The sequence below is a fragment of the Ahaetulla prasina genome, chromosome 10 (genome assembly GCF_028640845.1).
Source record: "Ahaetulla prasina isolate Xishuangbanna chromosome 10, ASM2864084v1, whole genome shotgun sequence".
Classification (NCBI taxonomy): domain Eukaryota; kingdom Metazoa; phylum Chordata; class Lepidosauria; order Squamata; family Colubridae; genus Ahaetulla; species Ahaetulla prasina.
This window is the reverse complement of record NC_080548.1, coordinates 27,863,017-27,877,913: the sequence shown is the minus strand read 5'-3', so window position 1 is coordinate 27,877,913 and position 14,897 is coordinate 27,863,017. Positions and strand designations below refer to the sequence as shown.

Sequence of the window (14,897 nt, the reverse complement as noted above, 5' to 3'; positions counted from 1 at the left end):
TTGCCCCACCCACCACCGTCCAGATGCGCTCACTTCCCCCAAGTATTTCTTTGTCTGATTTCCAGCTCCATTGCATTTCTCTGTAGTGCTTCTTGCCATTTTGTGCAGGGAAATAAAAGTTTGTGGCACTAAAAAAAAGTTCAGTCAATCAATTCCAACTTCTCACCCCCCCCCCCAAAAAAAATCTCACAAAGTTGGAATTGGAGATGGTGTCGGACTTCCAGGGGAAGAGAGAGGAACCTGCCCCGCTTTACATTGAGGGGGGCTGTGTAGAGAGTATATCCTCCTTCAAATTTCTGGGAGTCTAGCTCAGCGAAAACCGCACCTGGAAACACAACACGATCCAGGTGGCCAGGAAGGCCCAACAGAAGGTCCATTTCCTTAAAAGGTAAAGGTTCCCCTCGCACATACGTGCTAGTTGTTGCCGACTCTAGGGGGGGTACTCATCTCCGTTTCAAAGCCGAAGAGCCAGCGCTGTCCGAATATGTCTCCATAGTCATGTGGCCGGCATGACTCAACGCCAAAGGCACACGGAACACTGTTCCCTTCCCACCAAAGATGGTCCCTAATTTTTTCTACTTGCATTTTTACATGCTTTCGAAACTGCTAGGTTGGCAGAAGCTGGGACAAGTAAGGGGAGCTCATCCCATTACGCAGCAACACTAGGGATTCGAACCGCTGAGCTGCCAACCTTTCGATCAACAAGCTCAACGTCCTAGCCCCTGAGCCACACAATCAAGAGAGGCAAATGATACAAATCAGATATAGAGAATTATAGTAGGATATAGAATCAGCTTTAGAAGCTAGACTAAGCCCCTAAGAAAAAGCAGAGTAAGATGTAGAGATGTAGTAAACAAGGAATCTAATCCCCATTTGACTGCAGAGCAAAGTTTATTTTCTGTATATTTTTTAAGAAAACCACTATCTTTCCGAATGGAATTTGGCTTCTGCCCTGCCGGCGTTTGCTCTTTTTGTCAGCCAATCATTTGGGATCCTACATTCCACCTCCTCCAGCTAATTCTTCAAAAACATTTCCCCAGTTGCAAAGCCGAGCAATAGGTGGCTTCAGGAAAGGCAACGGAGTTGACTTCTACCAACATGAGGGCTGCTGGAATTCTTGTCTTCTGTCTCTTCTCCTCCATCTTGTCAACAGGTAAAGAATGCAATTTCCTTAAAACAGAGATATAGAAACTTCAGATTTCAGGAAAGGGATGGCAGGTTGGGGAAGCCTCTGGTAAATATTTCTACTACAGGTCATTGTCGACCTATGTCCATTTGTTCAGTGGCCATCTGAAGTTATGACAGCACTGAAAAAAAGAAACTTACAAATGATCTTAACACTTTCAACGATTGCAGTATTCCCACAAATATCAAAATTTGGGCATTTGGCCAGTAGTGGGATTCAGCTGGTTCAGGCCTGGTTCGGGCAAACCGGTTGTTAAAATTCTGTGCTGCCCTACCCACCCCTTGAAGTTATAGTTAAATGCGTGGCAGAAAGTAGTTTTTTCCAAATGCAGTCAGTGAGGTTGAATGTGTATAGTTTTAGAAGAGGTGTGTGTGTGTGTGCGTGTACTTACACATACAGTATATATAGTAGATAATGTATCTTTTGGACTCCTTATACACACTCTAGAATAGAATAGAATAGAATAGAATAGAATAGAATAGAATAGAATAGAATAGAATAGAATAGAATAGAATAGAATAGAATAGAATAGAATTTTATTGGCCAAGTGTGATTGGACACACAAGGAATTTGTCTTGGTGCATATGCTCTCAGTGTACATAAAAGAAAAGATACGTTCATCAAGGTACAACATTTACAACACAATTGATGGTCAATATATCAATATAAATCATAAGGATTGCCAGCAACAAGTTATAGTCATACAGTCATAAGTGGAAAGAGATTGGTGATGGGAACTATGAAACGATTAATAGTAGTGCAGATTCAGTAAATAGTCTGACAGTGTTGAGGGAATTATTTGTTTAGCAGAGTGATGGCCTTCGGGAAAAAACTGTTCTTGTGTCTAGTTGTTCTGGTGTGCAGTGCTCTATACCAGTAATGGCTAAACTTTTTCTCGTTGTGTGCCCTGCACTCTGCCCCCACCCCTGCGCATATGCACATGACCCTCACCCCCCCATGCATGCACGCAAACCCCCTTCTGCATGCTTGTGTGTCTCCCACCTGCACCCCGTCCCCCAGCGCATCCTGAAAATCAGCTGCCCAGCAGGAGGCGTGCATGCAGACGTATGCGGTGGGGCTGAGCTGAGTGACGACTCATGTGCCCTCAGAGAGGACTCTGCGTGCCAGCTGTGGCATGTTGGCATAGGTTCGCCATCACGGCTCTATCCTATGTAATATGTATGTACACATATGGCATATATACATAGGATTAAATAGTGTATTTTGGATGTTCCGTAGTAGAAAATAAATAGACAGGGAAATTGTATCTCATTGAGGTCTTTGAGGTGAGGAGAGATCAGGCAAGGTGCCCCTTAATGTGAGTGATATCAAATTGAATATCGCGCCCCCTTCTCCGCCACTCCCCCTTCTCCGCCTCCTCCTCTTGCGTTGCCGCCTCCCATTTTCAGAATGGGAGTGAAACAAAAAAAATAATCGGGACTTTTTGGAATTGCCGCGGGACGCGGGACAAATTATTAAAAAGCGGGACTGTCCCGCCAAAAGCGGGACGTCTGGTCACTATAATCTAGTTTCATACTAAAATATTAGAGATCTGAGTGGGTGAATGTCTCCCTTAGTCACAACTTCTCTTCCATTTCCACTAGCCGATCTCATCTCCCACCCTTCCACAGGTTCCCAGCAGAAGAAACAACAACAGGGGAGGCCTGCTTAGTAAACCAGATTATAACAGGAGCCTTGGATGTAAATGCAAGGATAGCAAAACATACAAAGGTGACGCTGATCATTTTCATGACTATGTCTTTTATTTGTAGTGACATCTCTAAAGTGTCAAACCTGTCTTGCCCGTGGAACTGAATGTGAAGGAGAGGCTGTGAAGGTGGTGGAATGCAAAGAAGATGAAGATCTGTGTTCTACTCAAGTTCATAAAACTAATATAAGTAAGTGAAACATGAATTTGTTGCCCGGCATATCCATCACTTGATTTCTGGACCATCATGTCATAACCTGCATGTCTTTCTCCCTTTTTTTATATAATGTGTATATATTTATTAAAACATAGAACATCAGAGTTAGAAGGAACCTTGGAAGTCTTCTCATGCAACCCCCTCATCAAGCAGAAGACCCTATACCAGGATTGGTGCCAAAACAGGAAGAGTAGTTCCCAGGCATGCATAAACACACCGGCAAGCTGAGATTCTGGTTTCCGTCAGGCACATGCAGGCCTGTCACCTTGTCTTCCGGTTTCTGGCACCCATGCGTGCGCAAAGATCAGCTGGCCAACATGCATGTGTGGCCTGAAATCCGGAAGAGCAATGGGAGATGGTTGTTGTGACCCAAGTTCCTGGACCCGGACTCCTGGACTCGGATGATTCAGAAAGTGAGGGAGAAGATCTTGCTGGGAGTATTGGGGGAAGGGAAACAGAACATTTCTGTGTGCCCCTTCTGGCACGCATGCCATAGGTTTGCCATCACTGCCCTGTACCATTTTAGACAAATGGCTATCCAGTCTCTTCTTACAAGCCTCCAGTGTTGGAGCACCCACAACCTCTGGAGGGAAGTCGTTCTACTGATTAATTGTTCTCATTGTCAGGAATATTTTCCTTAGTTTTAGGTTGCTTGTCTCCTTGGTTAGTGTTGTGCCTGCACCCCCTGAGCTGGGCCTCCTGCCAGAAAGTGACTTGGAAAATGAGGGGGAAGGGCCATCAGGACTTACCTCGGGAGCACTGGCTTCCCTGGCTCAGCTCCAGGAACCAGAGGCAGGACAGGTGGAAGAGATAACGAGGCCTCCATCCCCTGACTCTTTCCCCTCCCAGGCCACGCCTTCAGACCCAGCTGATGGCAATCAGGCTTGGTTGGACCCTAGGTTTCGTAGGCAGGAGAGGAGGGAACAACAGAAGCAGGGGTGGGGCAGGCCTAGGAAGTGCTGAGTCATGGAGCCACACCCCACAGGATATAAAGGCAGCAAGAGCTGCTGTGCCTCTTCATAGCAGGCAAATCAACTGATTAACTAAGAGCTGAAGTTTGTTCATCTGCTATCATGTCACCCTGGTCCTTCTTTTTACTAGAGTAGTCATATCCAATTCCTGCAACTGTTCTTCTTCACAGGTTTTAGCCTCCAGGCTAAAACAATCGTCTTTGTTGCTCTTCACTGCACTCTTTCAAGAGTCTCAACATCTTTGCTGACATATGTTGCCCATTTCACTGTGAAGCAACAGTTAAATGCTACCTTTTAGCATCTGGATTGTGCTAAAGCATGATTGAGTTGGAGACTTTCCTTCAATGACTTTTCTTGGGGGTTCACCGAGGGACACTAGAAGTCCAATGTTATTTGCCAGATGTATTTTTTTTTAAAAAAACTTATGTGCATTGGCATGTACATGGGGACAAGAGTGGACAAGCGATGGTCTTACATTAAAAACTACCTGTAGTGGATGAAGGATTAATGATTGCCTCTTCAGAGTATCATGAGAGTCAATTTGGTGTGGTGGCTGAAGGTTTTGGAGTAGGAATGTGGCATTATGAGTCTAGTCATTCATGAGGAACAAAAACTAGGCATGTGACATCGGACCATTGGGCCAAAAATTAGTCAGGTGACTCTCTCTTAATCTGATCACATCTCCCACCCTTCCACAGATTCCCAGCAGAAACAACAACAGGGGAGAGATGCTTAGAAACCAGATTATAACAGGAGTCTTGGACTTAAATGCTAGGATAGCATTTCCAGAGGTGACACTGATCATTGGCATGACTATGTCTTCTATTTGTAGTTACATCTCAAATATTTCTGACATGCGCTGCCCTTGGAACTGAATGTGAAAAATATGATACAAAGGCGAAATGCAAAGAAGATGAAGAATTTTGTTCTACTGTAGTGGCTAATACTACTATAAGTAAGTGAAAATTGAGTTTGTTCTCAAGCATGTCCCTCACTTGGTTTCTGGATCATCAAAGTATAACCTGCACATGTTTCTCATTTTTTTTAATAATAATAATAATAATAATATTTTAATTTTTATACCGCTCTTCTCCCGAAGGACTCAGGGCGGTTAACAGCCAGATAAAATACAATACAATACAATACAATAAAACCAATTAAAAACTTATTCAATATGGCCAATAATTTAATTATAAAATACATAATATAAAACCCCGTTTAAAATCCAATTTAAAAACCCGTTTTATGCCAGTCCTGCCCGGAAGAATAAATACGTCTTCAACTCGCAGCGAAAGGTCTGGAGGTCAGGAAGTTGACGGAGTCCAGAAGGAAGCTCGTTCCAGAGGGTAGGTGCCCCCACAGAGAAGGCTCTCCCCCTGGGGGTCGCCAGCCGACATTGTTTGGCTGACGGCACCCTGAGGAGACCCTCTCTATGGGAGCGCACTGGTCGGTGGGAGGCAAATGGTAACAGAAGGCGGTCCCATAAATATCCCGGTCCTAAGCCATGGAGCGTTTTAAAGGTGGTAACCAGCACCTTGAAGTGCACCCAGAAGACCACAGGCAACCAGTGCAGCTTGCGCAGGAGAGGTGTTATATGAGAGCCACGAGTGGCTCCCTCTATCACCCGTGCAGCTGCATTCTGGACCAACTGGAGCCTCCGGGTGCTCTTCAAGGGAAGCCCCATGTAGAGAGCATTGCAGTAGTCCAGGCGAGAAGTGATGAGGGCATTTTTTTACATAATATGTATATATTTATTAGAACATAGAATATCAGAATTAGAAGGAACCTTGAGTTTCTTCTAGTCCAACTTCCTGCTCAAGCAGGAGACACTATACCGTTTCAGATAAATGGCTGCCCAGTCTCTTCTTACAAGTACCCACAACTTCTCAAGGAAAGCCGCTCCACTGACTGATTGTCCTCATTGTCAGGAAATTTCTCCTCAGTCCTAGATTGCTTATCTCCAGTGGTGGGATTAAAATAATTTTAACAACCGGTTCTCTGCCCTAATGACCAACTGGGTAGGTGTGGCTGGGTGGTCAGGTGACTGGGTGGGCATGGCCAAGTCAATGTCACTCACATCGAGGGGCGCTTCACCTCGCCTGGCCTCTTGTGACCATGGAGATGCTACGATGGTCGTAAGTGTAAGTGTGAAAAACAGACATGTCACTTTTTTCAGCGCCATTGTAACTTGGAACGGTCACTAAATGAATTGTTGTAAGTCAAGGATTACCTGTACAAAAATTTAGAAAAAGCTTCTTTGCTTGCAAAAAGCTGCCCTAAATACCAATCATTAGATTAGTAATACCTGCAAGGTGGAGTTACAAATCAGGCAGGGTGCCAGACCATCTTATTTATTTATTTATTTTATTTTATTAAATTTTTATACCGCCCTTCTCCCGAAGGACTCAGGGCGGTGTACAGCCAAGATAAAACACGAAATATATACAATTAAAACAATTAAAATCTAGCAAATTACAAAAAGGCTGATAATTAAAATTTAGTTTTAAAATTTTAGAAATATTAATAAAACCCCGAATTAAAATTTAACACTATTATGCCAGTCCCGCTTGAATAAATAGGTGTGTTTTTAGCTCACGACGGAAGGTCCGAAGATCAGGCACTTGACGTAAGCCAGGGGGAAGTTCGTTCCAGAGCGTTGATGCCCTCACAGAGAAGGCCCTACTCCTGGGGGCCGCCAGCTGACACTGTTTGGCGGACGGCACACTGAGGAGACCCTCTCTGTGAGAGCGTACGGGTCGGTGGGAGGCATAGGGTAACAGCAGGCGGTCTTGTAAGTACCCGGGTCCTAAGCCATGGAGCGCTTTAAAGGTGGTAACCAAAATCTTAAAGCGCACCCGAAAAACCACAGGAAGCCAGTGCAGGCTACGGAGTAGTGGTGTTACGTGGGAGCCACGAGCGGCTCCCGTTACCAATCTTGAGGATTACAATAGTTAAAATGCTATTATAACTATCAGTGGCCAACTCTTGCTTATAAAGTGAACAGAGAGGTCCTTTAAGTTCTCCAAAAAAAGCACAGCCAGAATAAGCCATCCTTAGATCCATTTGCACCACTTGCAAGATACCAGCTGATCTCACTCACCTCACAAGATATCCTAAGGAAATCATCCAGATTTAAAGAAAAAGCATCTGCCCACCAGAAAGGCAGTTTAAAAAAAAATCAGTGCCAAGCTTGCATTCTGCCTCTTGGAAGTACACCCCAAAAGTACAACGCCAGAACCACTAAAGCAGGGAAGGAAGTCCCCCTCCCCAGATAGAAAAAGAAACCATGAGGCAGGAAAAAATTCAAACACAATATAAATAATTAAATCACAACAGTTTAAATCCTTTTAAAACTAAAACAAAAGCTCATTGCTGGAGCTCACACACCAGGCAAGCTCAAGTGTAAACATTTGAAATAAGCCTAACAACATAGAAAGCAATTAGTGCTAGAATGTAGCAAAGGAGCAAACATAGTACCTGTTGCTTGTTAAACCTATTACCAGAACAAATTGACACAGGAACTAGCCAGATTTTGGAATCCTGCTTCTTTCAGGAACAGAGATTAACTTTTTTCCTTCCAAACAAAGCTGAATAGGGGAAAATTATCCCATCAATAAACACACCATGCATAGAATTAAATGTCACCAAAAAAACCAATTTTAGACCAAAACTCAGAAAGGGTATGTAAACTCACATTTGAATGTCAACCTTTCTAGCTAAACAAGAAGACTTGCTGAATGTCACTCATCTTGGTTCCTTGTCATTAAAAGCTTCTTTCCGGCAGCTCTCCTTCGTTATTCAATTATTTCTTCAAAGTGTTGATCGTCCTGGCTGGAAGAACTCCAACAGGAGAGTATTTCCTCCCAGCAGCAGTGTAAAAAGCTTAAAACGAGCCTTCCACTTTAAGAAAGTCAAGCCCCCGCAAAGGGAAAACAAAAAACTCCGGAGTCAGTAAGTCTAGGCGTACTACCAAGAACTTTTAGCTGTTAGATGTAATAAGGGTTAATTGAGAGGCAGATTCTGTAAGCAGGGAAATAAAGATTAGACAAGAAACAACACCAGAATGCCTTCCTTACAGGATTAGCCCTGTAAAGTGGAAAAAACAAAAAACAAAAGGAGATTTCTTCCAACAATCAGTTCTCCGAACTGCTTAGAAAGTTAATAACCGGTTCTAGCGAATAGGTGCAAACCAATAGAATCCCACACCTGCCTAGTTCAGATGCTTTGGAGAATAAGTTGACCTCCTATTCTTTGTGGCAGCCCTTCAAATATTGGAACACAGCTATTGTGTCACGCCAGTCCTTTTTTTTACTAAACCAGACATATCCAATTCCTGCAACCGTTCTTCGTAAGCTTTAGCCTCCAGTCCCCAGTCATCTTTGTTGCTGTTCTCTGCACTCTTTCCAGAGTCTCAACATCTTTGCCGACATGGGTCACCCATTTCCCTGCCAAGCAACAATAAAATGCTAACATTTAGCATCTAGATTGTGCTAAAACTTGATTGGGTTTGGGGTTTTCCTTCAATGACTTCTCTTGGGGGTTCATCGAGGGACAAGAGAAGTCCAATGTTATTTGCCAGGTGTGATTTTTTTAAAACTTAGGTGAATTGACATGGATATGGGGACAAGAGAGGATGAAACACACATCCTGATGTAGCAATTGTGAGATTTAAAACCCAAATTTGATACTCACAACTCCAAGACAAGTCTGATTAACAAAATCAAATATTTATTGTAAAAAAATATGAAAATAAAAAAAGCGGTTGCAAGCGCGGCCTCTTAGACTCTTCCCATTTGGATTGAGTTCAAAGAGCGCAAGAAGCAGTTTTCAAGCTACACATTTTATACTCCTACACAATGCACGCCATGCCTAAGAAATCCCCCCCTTACCCACTTTGTCCTTTTAGTTGTTTTACACCTTTAAGGGTCATCTTGGCAATTTCCGTCCATTCTCTGATATCTTTTCTTATTTACTTATAATTTTCACCTTGGGCCGATGTTCCTGTCTCCTGATAGGATTTTTGGCTCAGGCGTAAGTTTCTGTCTCTGGGGAGCTCTTATCAAGTCATAATACATTGTCTCCACAATTGATTACATTACCAATTGTAGTCACTTTGCATAGTCAGAAAACAGCAAACAGATAGTCTCACACTTTGGTATTATATTTGTTACAATTTATAAAAGAATAATCTTTATTTATTTCCTTTACAATCTACCCTTTGCCTTTTTGAATGTGCCTCACAATTTTCAAACTAAACAGAAGGGGCTTACCTTACTTTCTCACAATGCCAGATTCATCGTTTCTGCAAAAGCGCCAGATTCTGCAGTTGCCCGTGCTTATATGTTTCTTGGGAAGTGAGGTTTGGTAGTTCAGGTTAGGATTAGGAACCTCAGTTGTACAGGTTTAACTGGCCAGCTATTCTCTGCAGGTCCAAGAACTAGTGGAGTAGGCGATATGCTGAGTTGGAAGCAGGAAGGCTCAGCCATGGAAGTTCACTCAATAGTTTCCAAAATACAATAGCTAAATGTACATGTTTGATATGCATATCTTCATTTGCTGCTGAGTTTCATCTCCCTTTTTTTTTAAACTCCCTTCTGCAGCCAATACTTCAGTGAGTTTTATTATCAAGGAATGTTCAAAACGTGAGCGCTGTTTAACTGGCGTCTACACCACCTCAACAGTAGATGGTAGATTTGAAGTAACTAAAGGTAACTGCTGCGAGACTGATGTCTGTAATGCAGAACCGCTCCTGTGTAAGTATCTACACCTTAGCACAACCTTTTCAAAGTCTAGCTTTTTGAGCTTCAACTGATGGGCTTCATTTAAATAATACCTATCACCTGCTCCGAGCTATACAGACTCTGAGCAGCAAACAACAATTCAATGAAAAGAAACGTTACTATATGTAATGTAGTTAACATGTAATATGTAGTTCTCCAGTGAGGACCAAAATGATCCTGTCCATTTTCAACTCAAGTTGTAATGGTCATAAGTGACCATTGGCGATGGTAAGCAAACGGTTGTAAGTGCGAACCCAGTGTTTGCTATGGGTGCAGTTTTGATGAAAACCAGAATAAGAGGCGATTGCAGTGGTGGGATTCAAGTAATTTAACAACTGGTTCTCTGCCCTAATGATTTCTTCCAACAACCAGTTTGCCAAACTGCTCAGAAAGTTAACAACCAGCTCTCCCGAAGTGGTGCGAACTGGCTGAATCCCACCACTGGGCAATTATCTGCAAAGCTGTCATAAAAGGTGACCTTAAAGTGGCAAATGACCATAAATGAACTTTGGATCTGGGTCACAAGTCCCTTACTGAAGTTAAGGACCCTCTGTAAAAAGAAAAGGGTACATCCCTAACAATCATAGCCTCTGGTGGCTCAGACTGCTAAAACAGTCTGTTATTAACACAGCTGCTTGCAATTACTGCAGGTTCAAGCCCCACCAGGCCCAAGGTTGACTCAGCCTTCCATCCTTGATAAGGTAGGTAAAATGAGGACCCAGATTGTTGGGGGCAATAAGTTGACTTTGTATATAATATACAAATGGATGAAGACTATTGCTTGACATAGTGTAAGCCGCCCTGAGTCTTCGGAGAAGGGCGGGATATAAATGCAAATAAAAAAAAAAGAATACATTCTTTCGTAGAATAGAATAGAGCTGGAAGGGACCTTGGAGGTCTTCTAGTCCAGTCCTCTGCTCAAGCAGGAGAACCTATACCATCTCAGACAATGGATTGTCCGGTCTCTTCTCAAAAACCTCCAGTAATGGAGCGCCCACGATTTCTGAAAGCAAGCTGTTCCACTGGTTAATTGTCTTCATCGTTAGGAAGTTTCTCCTTAACTATGATGGCCAAACAGAGAGTGAGATATCGTTCAACCAAACCTATCTCCTAAATGCAAGATGGGTTGGACTACGGATACTTCTGAAGGTGAGATGGTCTATGAAGTAGAGGCACTTGATGCCCATCTCCAGGACAGGAGAGCCTGAACGCATCTTTTTTTTTTTTAATTTGCATTTATATCCCGCCCTTCTCCGAAGACTCAGGGCGGCTTACACTATGTCAAGCAATAGTCTTCATCCATTTGTATATTATATACAAAGTCAACTTATTGCCCCCAACAATCTGGGTCCTCATTTTACCTACCTTATAAAGGATGGAAGGCTGAGTCAACCTTGGGCCTGGTGGGACATGGAACCTGCAATAATTGCAAGCAGCTGCTGTTAATAACAGACTGCATTAGCTGTCTTAGCCACAGAGGCCCCTCTTTCCAAATGTTCAAACTTAACGGGGAGATTTTATTCTTTAAAGAAGAAAGCAACTCAAAAGCAGTTTACAAGTTGTCCTCACCTTATGACCGATTGCTCAACAACCTTTCAAAGTTCCTACGGCCCTCCCCAGGAGTAGTTACTACCCAGATTGAAAGTTCTGACTGCCAGCCACCACCATCCCGACAGTCACTCCTCCCCTATTAAGTTTATCGCGCCTGAAGCCAGATTAGGCTAGCGATTGGGAGCGATTGCAGCTGGCTTGAGAGGGAAACATCAGAGCAAAGATTTCTCTCTTTTTTAATTGATCGCGGCTGAAGCCGAATTCGGCTAGCGATTTGAAGAGCCTGCAGCTGGCTTGTGGAGTCAACCATTGGAGCGCGATTCTTCGACTCGCAAGTATACTTCCCATATTTCCGATGGTCTTAGGCAACCCTTGGCAAATCTTCATTCGACCCCTAACGGGGTCCTGACCCACAGGTTGAGAACCGCTGACCTAGGCTTATATACCGCTTCATAGTGCTTTACAATGCCCATATTTATGGAAGAGCTCTAGTCTGGGGATTTGTCTCCCAGTTTGAGACGAAATCAATCAAAGTAGGTGGGCAAGGGGGAGTTATTTTTTAAAAAGAAACTGTCTTGCATGATAAAGATAACAGTAACAGAGTTGGAAGGGGCCTTGGAGGTTATCTAGTCCAACCCCGTGATGTCCATCCATATTTTGACCTCTATCAATCAAAATGTCCCAAAGAATCTTGGGTTGCTAATTTCCATCCTGGATGGAATTGAACTCAAGGATGTGAAAAGAATGTCAAGTTGGAGGAGGCCATGATAGACATTAAAAGGGTTAGTGGTTATCGTGAAACTTTGCTAACTGGAATATTTGCTTCCCCTAGTGGAAAATCATGATGAGCTTCAACCAAATGGGTTACAGTGCCCAGGTTGCTATGCGCTACATGAGGATTCTTGTGAAGCCCATCAAACTGTAAACTGCGTTGGCGATGAGGATCAGTGTTTTAATATAAGTAATACCATAAAGACTTGTGAGTAGACATTTCCTTCCTTCCTTCCTTCCTTCCTTCCTTCCTTCCTTCCTTCCTTCCTTCCTTCCTTCCTTCCCTTCCCTTCCCTTCCCTTCCCTTCCCTTCCCTTCCTTTTTTTTAGAAAGCAAAATGATCTATTTATTTATTTTATTTATTTGTCACAACAGTATATATAAGTATAAGCATGAAATAACTATACAAATTGGATACAATCAAGGGGAACATTAAGACAGGAACAGTAGGCACGCTGGTGCTCTTATGCACACCCCTTACAGACCTCTTAGGAATGGGGTGAGGTCAATAATAGATAGTCTTTGGTTAAAGATTTTGGGATTTTGGGAAGAGACCACAGAGTCAGGTAATGCATTCCAGGCATTAATAACTCTGTTATTGAAGTCGTATTTTCTACAATCAAGATTGGAGCAGTTCACTTTAAGTTTAAATCTATTGTGTGCTCGTGTATTGTTGCGATTGAAGCTGAAGTAGTCTTCAACAGGAAGGACGTTGTAACAGATGATTCTATGAGTTAAACTCAGGTCATGCCGAAGGCGGTGGAGTTCTACATTTTCTAAACCCAGGATTTCAAGTCTGGTGGATAAGGTATTTTGTTGTATTCAGAGGAGTGGAGAACTCTTCTTATAAAATATTTCTGGACACGCTCTTAGTATTAATGTCCAAAATGACATGTGGGTTCCAGACAGGTGAGCTGTATTTGGAGAAACTTTATTAAATAGTTAATATATGGTAATTAGATTTGTATCAGGATTTTCAAAGAACTTTATGGTTTCATAAAGACCACAAGAACATCAAGGCCAAACCATATAAATAGCTAAGGAACAATCTGCATTGCTTTATAATGTCTATGCTATAGAGTCTCATATGCACATTTTCTGCCTTTTTCTTATCCCCAGTTGGAAATTTCACTGAAAAGATCACTTACCAAGGATGTACAAAACAGAATTCATGTTCCTTCCCGCAAGGATTTTCTGAGGTATCTGGTGGGCTGATGCAGTTCAATGTCACCAACCTGGAATGCAGAAATGCATCTTCTTCCAAACCTGATCATCAGTAATAATGGGGAAGAGCCAAACCTTTTTTGCAATTATTGGGAAATTTGTAAAAAAAATAATAATGGGAAAGTTGGAGATTTAATGAGATCGGAATAAAAAATGCTTGTGGTTCTTACCTGAGTCAGTAGGGGGAAGCTGGAAATTTGGGGCAAAGATGTTGAACTATCATGCTTTGAGACCACGGATCAATAAAATATGTGTTTTTGACTTTTAAAGTCCACAGAATCGTCATAAAAATAAATTGATATGACAAAGGAATCCGCACTCAGTATCTTTTTCTTTAGAATTTAAATAAAGGGGTTCTGAATAAAATAAAATAAAATAAAATAAAATAAAATTTCTGGATTCCTGCACAAATGGATAGCTGCGTTCCAGTCAAACAGGCAAGTACTAAAAATAGGGACCGCCCTGTAAAATCCAGCACCAGTTAACAGCGGTGTCCCCCAAGCCAGTGTTCCTTGAAATTTGAAATAGAAACCTAGAAATTTGAAGATTTCTACTGTTGATACTGTGTTGTCTAGTATTGTGAGAGGTGGAAGTATGGAAGGGTTTCTCCTAAAGTCTACCACCATTTCTACGGTTTTGAGTGTGTTCAGTTCCAGATTGTTCCAGTCGCACCACAAAGCTAGTTGTTCAACCTCCTGTCTGTATGCGGATTCATCATTCCTTCATTCATCATATCCTTCCCCTGTGTTGTGTCTGCGCCCCCCGAGCCAGGCCCCCTGCCAGAAAGTGACTTGGAAAGTGAGGGGGAAGGGCCATCAGGACTTACCTCAGGAGCACTGGCTTCCTTGGCTCAGCTCCAGGAGCCAGAGGTAGGCCAGGTGGAGGAGATAACGAGGCCTCTGTCCCCTGACTCTTTCCCCCCCAGGCCACGCCTCCAGACCCAGCTGATGGCAATCAGGCCTGGCTGGACCCTAGGTTTTGTAGGCAGGAGAGGCAGGAACAAAAGAAGCAGGGGTGGGGCAGGCCTAGGAAGTGCTGAGTCATGGAGCCACACCCCACAGGATATAAAACCAGCGAGGGCTGCTATGCCTCTTCGTAGCAGGCAAATCAACTGCTTAACTAAGAGCTGAAGTACTGTTTGTTCCTGGGTGACTCATCGGCATTGAGGGAGATAACAGAGTCACTTGGCAGACGCTTACTGCCAGAGCTGATAGTGCTGGCTAATTAAGCCATCGCTCGGACGGAGGCGAGGGGGGACAGAACACCCTGCCACTCCCACCAAGCCACACCACCACACCCACCAAGCCATGCCCACAGAACCGGTAGTAAAAAAATGTGAATTTCACCACTGTTGCAAACCCAAGCATACCAAGGTTAGTTGGATGAAAACCATGAGACCATTTCAGCAGCCCTCCAGGCCAAGGACAAGGCCTATGCAGAATGGCAGAGTGACCCATCCTCTGTCTCAAAGAAAGACACTTTTAAACAC

General features: G+C 43.1%; 1 protein-coding gene across 1 annotated transcript; it reads left to right on the top strand.

The window, feature by feature from the left end:
- Positions 1 to 1,031: 1,031 nt before the first annotated feature.
- Positions 1,032 to 13,714, top strand: LOC131204128 (phospholipase A2 inhibitor gamma subunit B-like). Its single transcript, XM_058195026.1, has 6 exons — positions 1,032 to 1,153; positions 2,959 to 3,084; positions 4,915 to 5,037; positions 9,683 to 9,835; positions 12,246 to 12,392; positions 13,304 to 13,714. The coding sequence occupies exons 1-6, from the start codon at positions 1,099 to 1,101 to the stop codon at positions 13,462 to 13,464; spliced, it is 765 nt and encodes a 254-aa protein (XP_058051009.1). The 5' UTR covers positions 1,032 to 1,098; the 3' UTR covers positions 13,465 to 13,714.
- The last annotated feature ends 1,183 nt before the right edge of the window (positions 13,715 to 14,897 follow it).

What these genes read in the sequence shown, in the direction of transcription:
- LOC131204128 (XM_058195026.1), top strand. Translation starts at nt 1,099, where the DNA reads ATGAGGGCTGCTGGAATTCTTGTCTTCTGTCTCTTCTCCTCCATCTTG. An exon ending in AGTGGCTAATACTACTATAA is followed by an intron (nt 5,038 to 9,682) that starts GTAAGTGAAAAT and finishes TCCCTTCTGCAG; the next exon opens with CCAATACTTCAGTGAGTTTT. An exon ending in TAATGCAGAACCGCTCCTGT is followed by an intron (nt 9,836 to 12,245) that starts GTAAGTATCTAC and finishes TGCTTCCCCTAG; the next exon opens with TGGAAAATCATGATGAGCTT.